The sequence below is a fragment of the Mesoplodon mirus genome (genome assembly GCF_964341445.2).
Source record: "Mesoplodon mirus genome assembly, chromosome: 7".
Taxonomy (NCBI): Eukaryota; Metazoa; Chordata; class Mammalia; order Artiodactyla; family Ziphiidae; genus Mesoplodon; species Mesoplodon mirus.
The window spans coordinates 120,531,957-120,547,639 of record NC_138983.1 but is presented as its reverse complement, the minus strand read 5'-3'; the positions used below and the strand labels follow the sequence as shown (position 1 = coordinate 120,547,639).

At 37.4% G+C, this 15,683-nt stretch overlaps 1 protein-coding gene across 3 annotated transcripts in view; it reads right to left on the bottom strand.

Moving 5' to 3' along the window:
* Nucleotides 1–15,683, bottom strand: part of SIK2 (salt inducible kinase 2) — a 128,027-nt gene that overhangs the window by 36,849 nt on the left and 75,495 nt on the right. For all 3 annotated transcript variants that reach the window (XM_082626960.1, XM_082626962.1, XM_082626961.1), the window contains exon 4: nt 7,740–7,901. In XM_082626960.1, coding sequence (XP_082483086.1) covers nt 7,740–7,901 — 162 coding nt within the window. The remainder of the gene's footprint in view (nt 1–7,739; nt 7,902–15,683) is intronic.

The window sequence follows — 15,683 nt, the reverse complement described above, 5'->3', positions numbered from 1 at the left end:
AATTGGAGATAAGGCTGTTATAAACCCAGGAAAAATCCTTTACATTATATAGAGATGAGAGATTTTCTAATTTAGCCCTCTGCTAGCAGAAGTTGACAAGTGAGGGCTTTCTCATCTCTACAATATTGAATGCTATGTTAAAAGCATCCTTAATAAATGAATGGGAATAATTAAGATGTTTGCAAAGTAAATGTCAAATATACACCTACATTCATTTTAGAAATCTATATTGATTTTAAGAATGTGTTAAAATAGACACATCTTGTCCTTTTCATGTGAAGATGATTTATGTTCCTATCCCTACAACACTAAGGCATGTACTCCAAGGTTTTACTTTAACGTTAGTTTTGAGATTTCCTGATAAATCCATATTTTCTCACCTGGTTTCTGTGTGGCCTAAAATGTTGATAGAAGAGAGTGTTTGGGGTAGAGTCTCTAACCACAGAACAGATTAATTAGTGTTGACTGACTCATGGAAATCAACTTGGCCTTAGAAGCTGAGTCTTCTAATTACCTCTTATCTAACTAGTAACAGACCATGGATATATTTGAAAACAGTATTAGAACTGCTATTATTGTTTTCTGCTTTATATTTTGAAAGTGACTGACCTGAATCTTCCTGATAACAAAAACCAATTATTATTACTGTCGTCACTCAATTACATAAATTATCAGTGCCCAAACGTCATTAGCAAAGGGCTAACGTTTTAGGAATAACAGGGCCTTACACAGAGTAAATAAGCTGATTGCTGTCTGATGGGAACAAAGCACATTAGTGAACACTGTCGGAGTGAAATAGATCAATCATTAGCATGCATACAAATCACCTGGGGAACCCGCTAAAATGCAGATTCTGATTCAGTAGGCCTAGGGGTGGGCTTGAGAGTCTGCATTTCTAACAGACATCCAAAGTGATGCTCATGCTGGTCCCCAGACCACTCTTCCAGTAGCCAGGAAATAAAGAATGAAACGGAGGTTGTGAAAAAGATAGAGATGTTAAACAGTTTGTCGCTGTTTATTGTTGCAAAATAATTATAATTACTAAATACTTTCAAGATTTAATATTTAAATAACAAAGACTAAATAGAAGTCGTTAGGTAAACAATTTAAGTCATTATTTTAAAAAGGAAAAAAGCAAACAAAACATTGAAAATCAGTCTTCAAGCTAAGAGAAAGTAAATGATTTCTAGGAATCAACACAACCAAGGCAATTTTTAATCTCCAGCAGTGTGTTATAACGTCTAATTTATAATTTAAAAAATCCTCCTACAGAGAAGCAGATGGTTTTAGGATTAAATTTATCCTTGTTTCTAAAATTACCAGTAGAATTCAGATATCCAGTCTTGCTGAAGAGTTACACATCTTTTGTAGTTATTATAATAGGAACGAAGAAGACAATTATGAGGAAATGAAAGCGGACAAATGAAAGGTAGTAGAGTGTGGAGACGGAGCTGACCCACTGCACAAACTGAATACCCATCAGCCAACGCTGACGTCACTGCATACCTTGTTGCCCATCAGCAAGAGGCCAGCTGCACAGTTTACTTGCAAACATCAGTCACTCCCTCCCTACCTGACAAGAGGACACAAGAACAATCATCACAGTTCAGATGAAATGTGATCCTGCTGACCACTGTGAGACATCTATTTGTCCAATGAGAGAGTTCAGTGAGCTAAGGAGCAAGTAAACGCTCTTCCTCAGCCCAAAATGGAGTGGGGAGGAGGAGGGAGATGAAGAGGGGAAACACAAAACAAAAGGAAACAAAACCCTTTGAGCTGTCTTCCATATTCCAGGCTTATTGTGCGGCTAGTGCTAAGTAGGCTTGAAGGATAAAGACAAGGTCTCATTGTGTTTGCTGATGCAAAAGCTCTTTGCACATTTTACATAATACTAGTGGCAGGAGGATAACAAATGGAAGACTTTTAATAAATATTTTACTAACAAAACCTGGTTCAGCCTCTCCCACCCTTTTTCAGTTCCAGGGCACAAAACTAGAATTATATATACAGAAACCCTGTCTCAAGGTCTTCTAATAAGCAGGAAGGTTGTTAGAAGCAATCATGAGAGATCATGGGCTACTCAGAGATCATAGGTCAATTCAGAAAGGAAGCATTCCTCTTGGGCTAAAGACAAGGGACTTGTGATGCACAGGTCAGATTAATCAGGCTTATTTCACATTACTAATTACACTGAAGGTCCCTCTAAGGAAAAAAAAAAATAATTTACATCAAGCAGAGAAAATTTAGAATATAAACGATAAACTTTCCTTGTACCTCTGAGATTTGTATTAATAAGGCTTTAAACCTTGGTAATAAAAAAAAAGACACGGTGGGGGGGGTTATATGGCTATCAAACTTTTCAGAATTTGTTTTCACATGGAATCAATCATACACTGAATACAAATAATAGCTACCTTTTATGAGTGTTTACATGGTGCCAGGAACCTTAATTAACAATTTATTTGGGACTTCCCTGGTGGTCCAGTGGGTAAGACTCCGTGTTCCCAATGCAGGGAGCCTGGGTTCGATCCCTGGTCTGAGAACTAGATCCCGCATGTATGCCACAACTAAGAGTTCACATGCCACAACTAAGGAGCCCTCATGTCGCAACGAAGAGTCTGCATCCCGCAACTGAGAAGTCCGCATGCTGCAACTGAGAAGTCTGCACGCCGAAACTAAGACCCAGCACAGCCAAAATAGATAAGTAAATAAATAAATATATTAAAAAACAAAACCAAAAGCCCCCAATTTATTTAACAAAACCTTAACTAGCACTAACTATGTACCAGGCACTGTTCTAAGAACATTGCAAATATTAACTAATAACCACTATGAGATATGAACTTCTGTCATTCCCTCTTAACTGATAAGGAAACTGAGGACAGAGAGGTTAGGTAATGTGTCCAGGGTCATGCAGCTAGTAAGTGCAGTGCCAGGGTTCAAATCCAGGTAGCCTGGCTCTAGAGCCCATAATCTTACCTATGACCTCTCTGTGTCTAACATTATCACTAATCCCTACAATGTTCCTGAGAAATGGATTAATCTCTGTTTAATAGTTTTGGAAACCTAGGCTCAGTGAGGTTAATTAATCAGCCCAAGGTCACACAGCTACTAATGGCACAGCCAGAATTTGTACCAGTACTGTCTGATATCAAACTCCACATTCTTTATGAGAAGCCTTGTTTGAACTGCGATATTTTCTGAGAACCTCCTCCGAGTAATTCATACATATTAATTCTTATCTAAGTATTCATTATAAACATTTCTGATTAGGAAAGTTGAAGAATAAAACTAAATGTCCTTCATCTATTTACTCTCAAGTTAATGCCTAAATAGTCATAGCCAAAACAGCGTGGAGGAAACAGTACTGCAATTATCAAAACCAATGAAAGGGACTTCCCTGGTGGTGCAGTGGTTAAGACTCCGGCCAATGCAAGGGACACGGGTTCGAGCCTTGGTCCGGGAAGATCCCACGTACCGCAGAGCAACTAAGCCTGTGTGTCACAACTACCGAAGCCCGCGCGCCTAGAGCCCATGCTCTGCAACAAGAGAAGCTACCACAGTGAGAAGCCCACGCACCGCAATGAACAGTAGCCCCCCCTTCACTGCAACTAGAGAAAGCCTGCACACAGCAATGAAGACCCAACGCAGCCAAAAATAAATAAATACATTTATATATATATATAAAAAACTAATGAAAGCTAAAATTTCTTTGCATTCTGCCTCTTACTCTGAATATCCTAACACTTGTATTTTGCGACGGCTGTAGGTCTCATAATTGAGGCGATGAGCACACACAGGTGTGGGTGAATTCATGGCCCACCAGTGTCTGAAGTTTTTACCCGCTAGAGGAGCATAAACGAGAAACTGATTTCAAAGCCAAGTTTCTGTATTTATTAAAATGAACCACGTCTGATACTTCTATTCCATTTTCTGTCTTGTAAACAGAGACAAATGTTTTAATTTAAATCTAGTTTTGGTTTGCACTTCTTTTCAACTTCAACATACAAGATGGTTAAAACAGTTCATTTATTCAGCCCATTTAGCAATTAAAGAGATCTTCATAAGCAGAATAAACAGTGATAGTATAATTTGAGAGAATAATTCTGTATTTTATTCTGAGGTTTTGTAATTTTTTCATGGAGCCCCACCTTTCCTACATGTATTAGATTTCTTTAAAATTCAAGAAGAGTCCTCAGAGATCAGAAGACGATATTTTTAAAGGGAAGCAGGGCCATAAAAATTTTATAAAAATCTATGGATAAAAATAAATACCCTGGAGAAGTTCTTTTACAGCATTGGAACACGCCTAAACTTCTGATGATATGTGGAATCCTCCATGATCTGGCTCTGCCTACCTGTCCAGGCTCTTCTCCTATCATTCCTCACTGGCACTTATGCTCCACTAGCCTTGGTCTGTAGTTTCCCTACACACTTTGAGTTCTCTGGCCTGCCTGCCTTTGCACGTGCTGATCCATTTGCCGGGAGCTGCCATCCCTACCTCACCCCCTCAACAAACTCTCCTCCTTTCTCCTTCTCTCCCCCAGTCCCACCACAAATGCCTCCTTCTTAATCAAGTCTTAGCTAATAATTTCCCTGATTCTTCCAGGCAAGTTAGTCTTCCTCCCAGCCTCATAGCCTGTATGACAGTTATCTTTTTATGTTATATTTACTTAAAGGTCTGGTTCTGGATTAACTCCTTGAGGTAAGAGCAGAGTTGAGTGTTTTTGTATTGCTATTGTTTTTGTCTTGAAATATTTGAATCTCCAGGATTTAGCCCAGGAGCATAGTAGATACTTAATAAACATTTGCTAAAATTTGGGGTAAATGGTGGTGAGGATGACAGAGAAAAAAATGTGGGCAATAAGAAATTTGAACGCTTAGCTATACTGCGTGTACATGTATGTGTGTGTGTGTATCCACTTGTGAGATATGGAATTAAGGACACTAAATGTATAAATATAGAATGATGGAACCCAAAATTCAGTTAGTGAGTACTCCTTGAAGAATAACTGACAAACAATGTTTGGAAAATACAACATGGTGCAGTGGAAGAAGCACAGATACTGTGGTCAGAGAGATCTAGGCTTGAATTCCAGGTCTGCTACTTATTATGTGAATTGCCTTAGGAAGTTATTTAATCTCTTTGTGTTTCAGTTTTTTCATCTGAAAACAAGAGCACCTGCAAATAACGAAGGCTCAATAAATGTTAGCTGTGATACTAGCTTAACCAGAGAGAACAACTTTAGGTCTCTGAGATTTTACCTGTCTTCTAGATAAAAATTAGAAGGTCTTGAATTTCAGATATTCAAAAATAAAAATAGCAAAAACAAACAAATAACTAGATTTCACATGACAGAAATACTGGGTTTATCTACCTATACTATAGGCCAGAATTATAGAAGACATTATTACAGCCAGGCAAAACTTGGTTATAACCTTAATGGAATATTCTGCATATTTTGTTTGCAAGGGTTTTTGATGTTCTATTTTGACACTGTAATTCCTATAGCATATGACTCCCACCTCTAACCTTTCTTTCTCTGCCTGAAATGACTCCCAGAACTCCTTTAAGGTATTGTTTTTGTGAAAGTTTTGTTGTGGCAATAAAGGAATGTAAAGGTGAAGCCGGGGTTTCCCCTTCTTTCTACAGCGTAAAGAACTTCAAAAAAACAAGAGTCCTCTCTGAGAAGGACAATTTTAGGGCAGCTGATGCTTTCAAGGAGAAGTAAGCAAAAAATTACAGAAAACTACAGAAAGTTTGCAAAAAGGAGTGAAATGAATGAGACCAAAGGAAGGGCCAAAAGAAGAAGGAAAACTGGGAGAAATGAACATACATTATAAATTACAGAAACACTAATACTGTATTTTTAAAACAAAAAAGATAAATCAGTACAAATCTTCATATATAATGGGAATGTAGCAAATTAACTTAAAAAACACTCTTATTCAGGCAATTCCATTAGGAAAAAAAAAATCACAGACTACAGAATGAAAAATCTATTACTTCCCTGAAACAAATGTGACATTGGCGTTTAAAATTAATTATTAAAATTAAAGTAAGTAAAAGTTAAAGTAAGTAAGAATTATTTGCCTTCCCTAAAATGCCCAAGTTGAAAATGAATGATAAATGGCATAGAAATAAACCAGTTAAATGTACAAATCAGAGGCTTTTCACTTATATTTTATACCACAGTGCAGCCAACTAAGGCAGTTGTTTTCTCCCTAAACTTAGTGAGTCCAGTGAGTATCCAACCTAGCTAGTCAACAACTTCTTGGTCAGCTTTTCTCATGTGGATGGCTCTGTCCCTCTTTAATACCCTAAGACAAAACACCACTGCTTACAACTTTGCTAAGCTTTTGCTTTGTGCCCCTTATTTTCTTCCAAACCCTAACCAGAATAAATCTCCCTCTCTCCTTCCCACACCTACAACCTGTACTGCTGTACTCTAGCACACACCCACATTTTCTTAATTGAACTACTGCATTAGGTTCCTGATTAGTCTTCCTGTCTTCAGTCTCACCCCCATCTCCCACCTATCTTCACTCTGTGGCCAGAGAGACATCTTTCTAACACGCAAATCTAATCTTCTCGTCCCAGTCCCACTTCATCTCCATCCCTGCCCTAAAATTTCCAACAGGCTATGCTCCCTATTACCTACAGAATAAACTTTAAAATCTTTTTCATGGCCTTCAAGACCTTTCATATTCTAATCTTCGCCTACCTGCTCTTCCTGTATCAATCCCCCATAACTACAGGTTTTACATTTAACTAATATTGAGCAATGGTTCCCCACCATTACAATTTCAATCTCTTTCTCTCTCTTGTACCTGTGGTTATTTACACAGTTCGCCTGTCCTGCTTCTGTTTATCTCCCTGGCAAGCTTCTAACTCATCTCTTAAGCCTAAATTCAAAGAGTTCCTTCTTTGTGCAGCTTCCTGACTTCTCAGGTAGACTGACGTTCCTACATCTATATCCCTATTGCACTCTGTACATATATTTTTGGGCAACTATTATATTGTATTTTCATTATTCTTATTTCCCCACCAGACTTTTAAGATCACAGGAAATGGCTTTTTGATTTGTATCCATAGTACCTAGCATTGCACAGTACCTGACACATAAGTATTTATTGACTGAATGAGAGTTTTGACCATGTGAAAAAGGAAACTTGGAATATAAAATATTTATAAAAGATTTTGCCAATTGTGAAAAGGGTAGGAGGAAAACTAGCAAAATAATCCTTAGTCTTCATGTTATAAATCAAAACCCTATTGTATCGGAAGAAGGCAAGGTGCTTTTGTGTCGCCAGTAGTTCTCATTCTACTGCCGTTACCGCCTTTGTCATTCTTCTGTCTACAATCTCTTTGCAGCCACCAGTCATAATTAAGAGAGCAGGGTAGAGTGCCAGCAACCTATGCTACTCCTCCAGCCCTATCAGCCCCTCCAATCACTCACACACTCAGTGGAGTGCCACAAAGGGGTGTGAACACAAATCAGACTGAGGATACAAATCAGACCCCAGTTGTAGTCCTGCCGTGGTGTGCGTTGATAAGGAACTTATTTCCCTTACTTTTCATTATTACACATAGGACTAAGGAAATGAATAAAATACACTCTGAGAGAGCTTGGTGTCATGGGTGGAGGCTCCTGAATCTCTGCCTGCAGGTCTGTTTCTGCACCCTGAGTGCCATGGCTCATATCTGATCACGTTAGAGCCAGCTGTGTCCCAGTTACCTGCTATTTTGATATTCATGTTGTTATCCAGCAGGAGATTTTCAGCCTTGAGGTCACGGTGCACAATCTTCCGACCGTGACAGTAATCAACAGCAGACAGGATTTGCCAGAATTTGCGCCTCGCCTCAGACTCATTTAACCGGCCGTGATTAGCAAGGTAGTCTGTAAAAGAAGAAAGAATTGAGAATTATTCACACACACCAAAAAACCCCACGATTAGTATTCAGGATGTTTTTTTTCCCTCAAAAAGTTCTTTTAGAATCTCAAAATTAGTTAATAACAATCATCATAAAAGAATGAATGAAGGGAAATACAGCACACAGAGACTGAAGTTCAAGACCTTGGTTAAGTACATTTTCCTCTCTGTGCCTCAACTTCCTCAATCATAAAATGAGAGGGTTGGTCTTTTTTATTTTAATTGACTTATAGTAGATGTACAATATCATGTAAGTTACAGGTGTACAATATAGTAATTCACAATTTTTAAAGGTTATACTCCATTTATAGTTAGCCTATAAAATACAGGCTATATTCCCCATGTTGTACAATATATCCTGGTAGATTGTTTTATACCTAATAGTCTGTATCTCTTAATCCCCTTACCCCTATATTGCCCCTCCCTCCTTCCCTCTCCCCACTGGTAATCACTGCTTTGTTCCCTATATCTGAGTCTGCTTCTTTTTTGTTATATTCACTAGTTTCTTGTATTTTTTAGATTCCACATATAAGTGATATCATACAGTAAACAAACAACAAAAAAAGTTCTTTTAATAATGAGAGTTAGTGTTCAAGTAAAACGCTGTTTTCCAAGTTCCTTGCCCTGAGAAAAGTAATTCCAATCATATTTTCACTGGAGTCCAGATACGTGGAGAGAGCCCAAGACCAGAGAATAGCAACTGGCATAATATTCACAGTACAATTCAAAATGCTTTTTTAGGTTAAGAGATACAAACTACCATGTATAAAATAAACAAGCAACCAGTATATATTGTACAGCACAGGGAAATATAGTCAATATTTTGTAATAACTTTAAATGGGGTAAATCTGTAAAAATACTGAATCAATATGTTGTAAACCTGAAACTAATCATATTATAAATCAACTATACTTCAATTTAAAAAATGTCTTTTAAAGCCCAAACACTCTCTCTGTTCTTTGTTCAAAAATTTATTGAATATTTTTCCTAACTACATTTTAAAAATAAAATTTATTTAAAACAAAGAACATGAATAAATTCTGACATCTCATCAGGTGAGGGATATCTTTCCTTTAAACAACCATTCATGAAGTTATTGTACAAACCACCTGTAAAAGGAGATACGACGGTCCCTGAAAGTAACTTAAATAATTCGCACCCTGTTCTCCTAATCAGTGGAGCAATTCTGATATACCCCAAAACATGCAGACTTGTTCTCAAAACCATGTTCTTTAAACAAATATACTGTGCAAGATACATTAGCTATTTTGTGCTATGTTATAATATCTATTAAAGCAGTTTATTTGAAAATTAATTCTGTACGAATTAATTCTGTATGAATTCAATAAAACTAAACATTACAATTTATTCAAGTTTTACCTGAAGATCTAAAAGCCCTCTGAAATGGTCTTTTGAGGGAAAGGGGGTCAACATAAACCTTGAAAGGCTTTCCTATTTAAGATTATCTTATGAAGTTAGGAACTGTATGAGTGAATCAATATTTATAGTCACCTTCACATATTTTCTGCTCTAGGCTTTGGTTTTACTAGTTTTTAAATTCCATGCCTTGGCTCATGCCATCCTCAATATTTATTATAAAATTTACTAACATGTGTACAGTAGTTTACAGTTTATAAAGCATGTTCATGTCACAGTATCTCACTTAATCTTCCTAAAAGACCTCTATGATAACTACTACTCTAAGTCCCATCTTGTAGATGAGGAAACTGAAGATCAGAGTCATTAAGTAATCTGGCTGAATTCAGACAACTGGTAAGTGAATGGCTGATCTGGAACCAGAACCTTTGAAAAAAACTTTTAAAATACTGTAACAAGTGGGCTTCCCTGGTGGCGCAGTGGTTGAGAGTCCGCCTGCTGATTGCAGGGGACACGGGTTCGTGCCCCGGTCCGGGAAGATCCCACATACCGTGGAGCGGCTGGGCCCGTGAGCCATGGCCACTGAGCCTGCACGTCCGGAGGCTGTGGTCCGCAACGGGAGAGGCCGCAGCAGTGAGAGGCCCATGTAACGCAAAACAACCCCCCCCCAAAAAAAAACCTGTAACAAGCTTCTTTACTAGACTCCTGCTGAAATCCTAACTATCCTTCCAAAACCCTGCTCAAATGTCACCTTGCCCTAAAACAGTCCCTCATCACTCAGGAAGTAATAATCTCTTTCCTCTGAACTCCTTATCACTTATAACACACTGCCTCACACTTTAATTATCTGTATATATATCATAATATCTCAATGTGCATGCACATCTGGGTGCACATGCAGACACAGACAGCCCTAATTCTAACACTCTGTGTATAAGAAAATAAAAGATACCATCATTTAAGCTTCCTGAGGATAGGGGCCATGTCATCCTCTTCTGCACTCCCCACACTGCTTAGCACTATGCACGAAACAGCACAGGTGAAGTTCTTACTAAATACTTGTCTGACTAGTGTCTTAATATGGATGGTATCATGAAACGTTCCAAAAAGAGTATTATAAAAGTGTGGAGTAGGAGTGCTATACTCTACATGTTATAGGCTTTAAATGTAAGTGAACATTTTGTATATTTTTCTATATCTGCTAGCATCACAAACCAAGATGATCAGCTCGTCACAACTCCCCTTTGCCTTTACAGAGCACACACAGTAGCCATTCATACTTGTGAAGGGGAAAAAAAGATCACTTAAGAACAAATATGTAGACTTTTCAGCCAAAATGTCCAAACTGGTATCAGAGCGACTATGTCTAAGTAAACTGGCAAGTGAACAGTGTGCTTTCCATTCATAAGAGTAAACCAGAGCCTCATTTCTATATTGGATGAGCTGGGAAATCTAATAAAGGATTGGATCCTTGGGCAAACAGAAATTCCCAAGGGGAATGCAATACGTTTTCTGTAAGGGATTATCTTTCGGCTAGTTAGTAATATCTTTCCTAAGATTCCACACAAATGCTACTTAAACTGTATCTATCACTAAATGAGACAATTTTTTCGCAAATGATTGACTTCTCCAAATAGACAAAATTTCTTCCTGTTGAAAATTCTGCGTCAGTGGGTCAATGGGAAAGATTTTTGAGATTTTGACAACACAGAGAAACCTAACAGATCCAACGTGAACAAGTACAAGTTAATACACGTGGAAAAATAACCTGAACTATTGCCTACAAAATGAGTCTTGGGAAGCACAGTAGAATCTACAGTAATTGTTTTTTGAAGAGATCAGTCCAAACTGGAACCGCTACAGCCAAGGGGGTGAAAAAGCTTTGAAGCCTGGCAGGAAGGGGACTGTCTGAAAAAGAAAGGTGTGGTATATCTGAACCTAAAATTACTGTTTGAAGCTATAGTCATCATATGTCAATAAGCCTGTAACACACCGTGAGAAAAATGACAACATCCATGTTCCAGAGATTAAGAGACCAACTATTTAAAGAGATGGTATTTTCACTTATTAAGTGAAAATCTCAGCAAGTATTTCAGCATATCTATGATCTTCCCCACTCTTTATGATTTCTGCAGTGTAAATAAACATCCTGCAAAATTATACTATTTGCTGAGAGATGAGAAAGTAACTGAGGCAAAAACCTGTGGCTGCAAATTACATAAGTTTAGGTTTAGTATATCATCCCCATGAGGGGCACTGTTATCAATCCAAGCTCAAATTAATGCACAAGGTCTAAAGAGAACATGCAAAAAGCACACATTTCACATTAAAAAACTACTTAATTATGGTAACAGAAAAAACTTATATACTATACATAGAGAATCCGAAAGATGCTACCAGAAAACTACTAGAGCTAATCAATGAATTTGGTAAAGTTGCAGGATACAAAATTCATGCACAGAAATCTCTTGCATTCCTATACACTAATGATGAAAAATCTGAAAGAGAAATTAAGGAAACACTTCCATTTACCATTACAACAAAAAGAATAAAGTACCTAGGAATAAACCTACCTAAGGAGACAAAAGACCTGTATGCAGAAAACTAGAAGACACTGATGAAAGAAATTAAAGATGATACAAACAGATGGAGAGATATACCATGTTCTTGGATTGGAAGAATCAACATTGTGAAAATGACTATACTACCCAAAGCAATCTACAGATTCAATGTAATCCCTATCAAACTACCAACAGCATTTTTCACAGAACAAGAACAAAAAATTTCACAATTTGTATGGAAAAGACCCCGAATAGCCAAAGAATCTTGAGAAAGAAAAACGGAGCTGGAGGAATCAGGCTTCCAGACTTCAGATGATATTACAAAGCTACAGTAATCAAGATAGTATGGTAGTGCACAAAAACAGAAATATAGATCAATGGAACAGGATAGAATGCCCAGAGATAAACCCACGCACATATGGTCACCTTATCTTTGATAAAGGAGGCAAGAATATACAATGGAGAAAAGATAGCCTCTTCAATAAGTGGTGCTGGGAAAACTGGACAGCTACATGTGAAAGAATGAAATTAGAACACTCCCTAACACCATACACAAAAATAAACTCAAAATGGATTAGAGACCTAAATGTAAGGCCAGACACTATCAAACTCTTAGAGGAAAACATAGGCAGAACACTCTATGACATACATCACAGCAAGATCCTTTTTGACCCACCTCCTCCTAGAGAAATGGAAATAAAAACAAAAATAAACAAATGGGACCTAATGAAACTTCAAAGCTTTTGCACAGCAAAAGAGACCATAAACAAGACGAAAAGACAACCCTCAGAATGGGAGAAAATATTTGCAAATGAAGCAACTGACAAAGGATTAATCTCCAAAATTTATAAGCAGCTCATGCAGCTCAATATCAAAAAAACAAACAACCCAATCCAAAAATGGGCAGAAGACCTAAACAGACATTTCTCCAAAGAAGATATACAGATTGCCAACAAACATAAAGGATGTTCAACATCACTAGTCATTAGAGAAATGCAAATCAAAACTACAAGATATCACCTCACATCGGTCAGAAGGGCCATCATCAAAAAAATCTACAAACAATAAATGCTGGAGAGCGTGTGGAGAAAAGGGAACCCTCTTGCACTGTTGGTGAGAATGTAAACTGATACAGCCACTATGGAGAACAGTATGGACGTTCCTTAAAAAACTAAAAATAGAACTACCATATGACCCAGCAATCCCAATACTGGGCATACACCCCGAGAAAACCATAATTCAAAAAGAGTCATGTACCACAATGTTCATTGCAGCACTATTTACAATAGCCAGGACATGGAAGGAACCTAAGTGTCTATCGACAGATGAGTGGATAAAGAAGATGTGGTACATATATACAATGGAATATTACTCAGCCATAAAAAGAAATGAAATTGAGTTATTTGCAGTGAGGTGGATGGACCTAGAGACTGTCATACAGAGTGAAGTAAGTCAGAAAGAGAAAATCAAATACCGTATGCTAACACATATATATGGAATCTAAAAAAAAAAAAAAAGTTTTGAAGAACCTCGGGGCAGGACAGGAATAAAGACACAGATGTAGAGAATGGACTTGAGGACATGGGGAGGCAGAAGGGTAAGCTGGGACGAAGCGAGAGAGTGGCATGGATATATATACACTACCAAATGTAAAACAGATAGCTAGTGGGAAGCAGCTGCGTGGCACAGGGAGATCAGGTAGGTGCTTTGTGTCCACCTAGAGGGGTGGTATAGGGAGGGTGGGAGGGAGATGCAAGAGGGAGGAGAAATGGGGATAAATGTGTATCTATAGCTGATTCACTTTGTTATACAGCAGAAACTAACACACCATTGTAAAGCAATTATACTCCAGTAAAGATGGTAAAAAAAAAAAGAACTTATGAGTGTAATAGCAATTCTCTATACTAATTGCCTATGTATGTATTTTTGATGACTGGATACAGTTTAAAAAATTCTTCTTGCCTATGTTTACATTTGTTCTGATTGTTAAGTGAAATGTAATTTTATGTTTGTTGGTTTTAATTACAAAACTCTTTAAGGCTATATTTTGTATGTCCTCCCCCACCCCCCAATTTTGCTCTTATGGTAACTGATTTTTATTGTATTTTTACAAAAATCATGGTCTGTGACAGACAGGCCAATCAAAAAAATTGGGGTTTCAATACTGATAATTGAGAAATACTGATAATTTGAGAAATACTGGGATAGACAAGTAAACAGGCAATTACAATAAACTGTGATAAAGGCTAGCACAGGAATAAATATATCTTAGTAAGTATTTCTGCATTTTAAATTTAAAATTTTTTATTATAGAAGTTTCAAACATACATGAAAGTAGAGAAAATATTGGGCTGGCCAAAAAGTGCCTTCGGTTTTTAAGTAAAAATAAAAGACACATTTTTCATTTTCACCAAGAAGTTTATTGAACAATGTATTCACCCTTCTGTTCTACTACCTTCTGCTGTTTTTCAGGTTAAGTTCATAATTCCATCTTCCCAAAACGTTTTATCTCTTTGAGCAAAGAACTGTTCCAGGTGCCTTTTACAGTCTTCCAGGGAACTGAAATTTTTTCCATTAAGAGAATTTTGTAAAGACCTAAATAAATGGACATCCAAGGTGCAACATCTGGTGAATATGGTGGATGAATCAGAACTTCCCAGCCAAGCTGTAAATTTTTGCCTGGTCATCAAAGAAGCACGTGGTCTTGCATTATCCTGATGGAAGATTATGCATTTTCTGTTGACTAATTCTGGATGCTTTTCGCTGAGTGCTGCCTTCAGTTGCTCTAATTGGGAGCAGTACTTGTTGGAATTAATCATTTGGTTTTCTGGAAGGAGCTCATAATAGAGGACTTCCAATCCCACCATATACACATCACCTTCTTTGGATGAGGACTGGCCTTTGGTATGGTTGGTAGTGGTTCATTTTGTTTGCCCCATGATCTCTTCCATTTCACATTATTGTAGTGTCCATTTTTCATAGCCCGTCACAATTTGTTTTTAAAAAAGGAATGTTTTCATTACGTTTAAGTAGAGAATTGCATGCGGAAATATGGTCCAGAAGGTTTTTTTCGCTTAACTTATGTGGAACCCAAATATCAAAGTGATTAACATAACCAAGCTGGTGCAAATGATTTTTAGAGCTTGATTTGGGTCTTTTGAGTACGTCAGCTATCTCCCGCGTGGTACAATATTGATTGTTCCCAATTAATGTCTCGATTTGATCACTATCAACTTCAACTGGTCTACCTGACTGTGGAGCATCGTCCAGTGAGAAATCTCTAGCACGAAACTTCGCAAACCACTTTTGACATGTTCGATCAGTCACAGCACCTCCTCTATACACTGCACAAATCTGTTTTTGCATTTCCGTTGCGTTTTTACCTTCCTTGAAATAATAAAGCATATGCTGAAAATGTTGCTTTTTTCTTCCATCTTTAATATTAAAATGGCTACACAAAAATTCGCCAATTTTGATGTCTTTTTTAAATGCATGCTGATGTGACAACTGTCACATACAATCTAACAAAATTGTTTTGAACGAAGTTAAAGACAACTAAGTGCTTCCAGAGCCATCTTACGGAAAAAACTGAATGAACCTTTTGGCCAACCCAATAATATAATGAATGCTCCAGATTTAAAAGTTATCAACATTTTGCCATACTTGCTTCATTTATCCTTTTTTCCTTTCTTTCCTTCCTTCTTCCCTCTCTCCTTCTTTCCTTCCTTCTTCTTTTTTGTTGTAGTAACCTAAGGCAAATCATTTTGTTTCACCCTAAATACTTTTTACATATCTCTAAAATAAATGGC